Source organism: Notothenia coriiceps, unplaced genomic scaffold, assembly GCF_000735185.1.
Source record: "Notothenia coriiceps isolate Sejong01 unplaced genomic scaffold, NC01 NC01_scaffold00036049, whole genome shotgun sequence".
Taxonomy (NCBI): domain Eukaryota; kingdom Metazoa; phylum Chordata; class Actinopteri; order Perciformes; family Nototheniidae; genus Notothenia; species Notothenia coriiceps.
The window spans coordinates 22521-28540 of NW_011368750.1; the positions used below are offsets into that span (position 1 = coordinate 22521).

Consider the following 6020-nt stretch of genomic DNA (forward strand, 5'->3'; position numbering starts at 1 on the left):
AAACACATATGTATACTGCAGTGTCAAGAGGGCAACATTGAGAGGAACATTAGCCTCGCCGAGCCTTTTGGTGTAGATGTCTATTGTTACTACCGTTGTATGTGTAATACGTCGTCGTTATAATTATCTTCTTTGTAGTCTGTCATTTACTCATTTCTTTGGACTTCCCTTGTAAAAAACGTGGGGGAGTGTAGGTGAGCGGGGGAGAGTGTAAGAGAAGCAGTAGGAGTTGCGTTCTGATGACGCGTCGGGTGTGCAACAGTGCGTTGCGTGGAGCAGATGGATGCAATGGATTGTCCGTGCTGAAGGTAAACAAAACTGCGGCGGGTGCTTCGGTGAATGTAGCGGGGTCGACTAAGGAGTCCAAGATGTCTGATGACTGAGATGGAAGACGGAGTGGAGGAGTTGGTCAATGACAGCAGCTGTGAGATGGAGTATTTCAGAATGATGACAGGCGGAATGGCTGGGAGCAGTGGGATGGCAGCGATAGCAGCTAGCGGGCTAGGTTCACAGAGGTGGAGGATTGTTGTGGAGACGAGGAAGATCCACGACATGGCAGGAGGATGTGAGCAGCGGGACGGGACAGATGCACCCCAGAGATGAAGGCAGGAGGCAGAGAGAGTCCACGGTTGTTGCGTGGGACGGAGACAGACAGTAGGCGATGTAGCAGATAGCAATAGCCACCCGGCACGTTGATGGCTACGTGAGGGCAGCCGGCTACAGCCAGCAACGGAGGCAGAAGTCCAAAATAAGTAAAAAATTTAAAAACAATGTGCATTGCATTAAAGATGTGTAAATGCAGGACAGTGGTCCAATTCGAAAGATTGAAGAACGAATGGTAGCTGAGGGTGATAGAGGGTGACAGAGGCGGAGAAGCGGCGAACAGTCAACGCCAGCGTCCTCTCCAGCAGCGGGAAAAAAAAAGCGGGAAAAAAAAAGCAGGAAAAAAACAAAAAAACCCTCTTTAGCCCACTACTGCTCCCAACGAGCAGGACACACGTGATAGAGGGTGACAGAGGCGGAGAAGCGGCGAACAGTCAACGCCAGCGTCCTCTCCAGCAGCGGGAAAAAAAAAGCAGGAAAAAATCCCTCTTTAGCCCACTACTGCTCCCAACGAGCAGGACACATGGGCGTGAGTGAGTTGGTGAATAGGGAACCCAGGGTAAATGCTAAGAATGGTTAACTTTGTAATTACATGGTTATTTATGCTAGTTAGGGTCGATGATAATAGCTTTATAATCTGAAATTAAACCTGTTGAATGTAAGTGAACCTACTTTGAGCTTGGTTTCTGGTCTCCACAACCTGTTTGATGCTGGATAGCTCGGCATTTTTCCCTTTATTAATTACAAAAATGATGTAAGAGTGAACTGTAACAGCACATGTTACAGGCTGGAGGCTAAACATCTCTGTATTTTCCAGGGAAATGTGAACTTGCACCAAACTGAATTCTGAAACAGAATAATTGAAAATCCTGAAAACTAGGTAAACAAACAATACACTGCTTTATCATTGCCCCTGATTCAGGTGCGGTGGCATTTGTGTTGTCTCTCCTGGAGCCAGACCCAGCGAAGAGACCCAGTGTCAGAGCTGCGATGGAGGAGAGGTGGATCAACGAGGGATACGCCAAGAAACCACTACACACACTCACTCATAAAAACAGGTATCTACTCTCAGACTTCAAAATCTACCTTTTTATATTTGAAATCTATATCCTATCTTTCAAACCCATCTAAATATTAGAAAATAGGTAATGTTTGACTTTCATATTCCTAAAAAAAAGGTATGTTAATCCCTTTTATACTTTCCGATTTTCTATAGTATATTTGTTTGCAACATGAGGGCAAAGTAAGACTGTTCTGCAGCAAACATTACAATGTGGGAAACAGAGGGGGGAAATCACTGCAATTTTTCGAACAAAGAGAACGTTTTTGTGGTCAGTAGAGTAACAGCTTCGTGTGTTAGAGCATGACTGAAATGCTTTTATCACTTTTTACGCAGTGTGGAAATGCAATCATGTATCGCTCCTCTTGGCAATAACATCTTCTTGAATCCACATGAATGAAGCGCTGCTCTGTTCTGCTCACATTTGAAAATCATCAACACCAAATCCTTCAGTTACTGCTCGTACTTTTCAGAACCAACAAACCCTTAATCACTATCACATTTCTCTCTCTGCTTCACTCTTCACATTTTATGTTTGTTACGGTTTTTCCATCCACCTCTCTTGTTATTTCCCAGGTTGGGTCCAGAGGATCTTAACTCCTCTGTGCTGGGATACATGACGGACACGCTGGGCTACTCCCTCTCTGAAATCATACACACACTCACCATCAACAGACCCTCCGCCATCATGGCCTCCTATCACCTGCTGCTCCACAAGCTCAGCAGGAGCCAGAAGGGAACAAAGGCCAAGGTGACATTTTTTTTAAATTATATGCATAAACATATATTAAATTATAAGAAAGATGTTGTGAAGTTTTAACAGCTTAAAATGATTGATTTTCAGAAACTAGAGAATAATGACTGGAGTCTTCCAAGCAAGAATACATGGAGAGAGAGGCATGACGCTGACTCAAAGAGTCAGGTAATGTCATTGAAATATATGCAATGATCATTTATAGATATATTGATGTGATATTATTCTATTAAAGGATAAGGATTCCCAATAACAATCCCAAAAGTAGAAAGTAGTCAAATAAACACCTGTTCACATTTGGTTGGTTGGTTTATAGTAAAACAATTATTAGCATATAAAAAAAATAAAATAAAAATAGAATATAAAAAATGGAAAATGAAAACTTATAGAAGCGTGTACGGAGACCAAAGCTAAAAAGTAAAGTGGTATTTTGTGTTTGAAATAGAGGTGTAATAAATGTTATAATTCCTTCTCTAAATAATTTCTGGCCTCCCTTTCTATGTCAGCAGCAAAAACACATATACAAATAGCTCAAAACAAGGCTGCCAGATTAGCTCTATTTTTAGGATCAAATAGTTTAAACAAGAGACGAGCATGAATAGACAAGCTACATCAGGCCATCTACTGGCACCTAAACCCAGGAAAAATCTTCTGAAATCTTCTGTGTCTTATAGAGCTATAATGGAATGGAACTCATTGCCAAACTACCTTGCTGAAATAGAGTCCAGAGTCTCTTTCAAGAAGAGATTGAAGGGCCATCTACTAATGAGCATGTACCCCTTGTGAATTGTGAACCCTAATTGAATCTTATTTCATGCTTTGTACTGGTCTGGTGCACTCATCCTTGATGTCATCCATGAGTTTGATGTTGAAAGTGGATGAGATTGTTGATGATGTTGGAGATTGTTGATGATGTTGGGGATGTTGTTGTATCTTGAATGTTGTTTTGTTGAGTATTGTTGTATTGTTGTATTATTGTTGTGTTGTTTTAAGTGTCGGACCCCAGAAAGAGTACCTTTTGTCAAGAGCAAAAGCTAATGGGGATCCTAAATAAACATACAAATAAACAAACTCCAATTTTGTTCCTATGAAAACCTAAATATATAGTTTTTTTAAAAAGTCATAAATATTTCATTTACCAAAGAAATATCCTCGAAATAGCTACTAGAATTTCTCAAAAATGTACCTCAAACAGGAGGAAAACATTTATTATTTTGAGGAATTATTATTTGTTGCACAAGTCAGTATTTAATGGAGCGGGAAGATAGATGTAGGATTGAAAATAAGCTACAGCTCCCATGTTCTGGTAGTAAGATGCCGCCCAATACAATGTTCTAAATTACTGATGTTTATTACAGATAAGCTTAGAGGTAGCTCATACAATATCAAAGTAAAATACCATCAACAATCGAATGAAACACACAAGTGTAGTTCAATTCAACTCTTAATCTTCAGGCAGCTTTCCAAGACTATGGGATGTCTTTTGTCAAAACTTTCTTGGGCCTTTTAACAACTGATCACTTATTGTTTTAGAATGAAAAGACCAACGAGAAAAGCTCAAAGCCGTCCAGCCGGCCGTTGAAAGCCCAACAGATGACAGAATATCACATCAACAGGAAGAGGCCTGAGGACTTGCTTAGAAAGGGCCGCCGAGAGGATGGAGAAAACCGTCCCCCTTCCCCATCCCTACCCCAGCTTCCTCACTCTGTCTCCCCCTCAATACCCCCCCGCCTTCCCTCCCCTGGCCCCCTGTGCACAGAGGACGGGGCCACTGATGAGGAGATCGCCATCAGCTTAGACACGAGAGAGATGCTGTTTCCTGAAGGTCAGTATTAGAATAATATAGAATAGAAGCAGCACATATCCTAGGTACAGTGTGTGACATGCTCTATCTGTTTGTTTGTTCTAGTGTCTGTTTTCGGGGACAGGGAACTTGTCCGTCTTTCTCCTCCTAAAGCCTCTGCATCGCAACTCTGTGAATCCGCCCCTTGCCAAGTCCCTTTACCGGCCGAGCCAATCAGAGACGGCAGCACGTCGAGGCCGATTCGACACACACACCTGCTCAGGACAACTCAATCGGACGGGGCGGCAGACCCCGGGTCAGACTGCTTCCACGACAACCGCCACCAGGACGACCACTCCCATCACCTGAGCATCAACGAGCGTCTAGAGAAGCTGCAGACATTTTATTCCTCAGAGAAGAACGGTATCTCTCCCAGAATGCTCCTGGAGGCGGACGCACACCCCACAAAGACAGAAAAAGACCAACAGAGTACCATGGAGACAACATCCACGTCCACCTCTGCCCAACTGCCCCGCCTGCGCAACGTGGGGCTGAAAGACGGACGAGGCAGGAAGATGACGTGGGTAGGGTTGACCCGACCCGGACCCCCAGGACTTCTGGTGAACGGGTCCAAACCTCCCGCCTTCCCCTCACAGAGACAACATACTTTGGTCATTAAGAGCCTCAGGCAGGAGAGGGACAAGAGAAAAGATCTGTCACCAGCAGCAGGAGGTGCAGGAGACAGAGGGACGGCAGGAGGAGGGCTGAAGAGGAACTCAGTTCAGTTACGATCATCTCTCCAGCGGCGGGTGGCAGACCTGAACCTGCCACTGCTCCCTGCAGCCCTTCAGGGGAAGACGGATAGGAAGAACCAGCTAAACAGCATGGACTACTGAGACAGATATGCGATAGAAAGGCAGTGATAGTGGCCAGGAAATGTTGCAGTGAGAAGAGAAGTTAGTACTGAGGTTAGTCACATGTTTAGATAATAGATTAGAAATACTGACCTGTGTTGAAATACTACCAACATAAAGGTGAATGAAAGAAAAGATGGATAAGGGATGGAAGTTATGAAATACTGAGTAGAGGTAGGGTAGCAGAAACAGGTGTAAATGGCAGCTTCTTCACTGTTCCATTCATGCCTTGCTCACAAACAGGACTCCCAACCAAACATACCACATACAGTATGAGTTTTTTATATGCTGCAGTGCCAAAACATTTACCTTTAAGCTCTTTAATTGTAATGTTACCTTTGTTTAAAAGGCTTAGGTAGAGCCATTTGGTCTAAACCAGGGGTGTCAAACTACATTTCATTGCGGGCCACATCAGCATTATGGTTGAACTCAAAGGGCCAGTTGTAACTTTAAGAAACGGGGTAGATATAGTATAAGTATGATATATAAATAAGTGGGGGGGAGAGGAACGTAGAATATATATATATAGGTTATAGGTAGTAATATAGCACTACGAATTAGGAATAACAAAAATAAAAAAAAGACAGTAAAAAAAAAAAACTATAATAATAATAATATAATAATAAAAAAATAATAAAACAAAAAAAAATATATATATCAAAAAAATATAAAAATAATATGCATACAATTATGTATATGCTTTGTGGGACATGTAGTTTATGGGCAACATGCTTCTGTAAAGCGGCATATAAACGTATTATATTCTTTCAGAGTTCTTGCGGGCAACATAAAATGAAGTGGGCCTTGAGTTTGACACCCCTGGTCTAAACCATTTCATGTTTAATGTAGACGTATGGATCTATTTGTATTCACTGCTCATGAACCCATTTTTGTACTGACATTTAA

The 6020-nt window shown here is 42.4% G+C and overlaps 1 protein-coding gene across 1 annotated transcript in view; it reads left to right on the plus strand.

Annotated features, from left to right (window-relative positions):
• The window catches only part of LOC104963358 (hormonally up-regulated neu tumor-associated kinase homolog), a 23606-nt gene extending 18093 nt beyond the window's left edge, over nucleotides 1-5513 (plus strand). The window contains exons 7-11 of the mRNA XM_010791935.1: nucleotides 1526-1661; nucleotides 2240-2414; nucleotides 2508-2585; nucleotides 3951-4242; nucleotides 4327-5513. Coding sequence (XP_010790237.1) covers nucleotides 1526-1661; nucleotides 2240-2414; nucleotides 2508-2585; nucleotides 3951-4242; nucleotides 4327-5096 — 1451 coding nt within the window. The 3' untranslated portion in view covers nucleotides 5097-5513. The remainder of the gene's footprint in view (nucleotides 1-1525; nucleotides 1662-2239; nucleotides 2415-2507; nucleotides 2586-3950; nucleotides 4243-4326) is intronic.
• The last annotated feature ends 507 nt before the right edge of the window (nucleotides 5514-6020 follow it).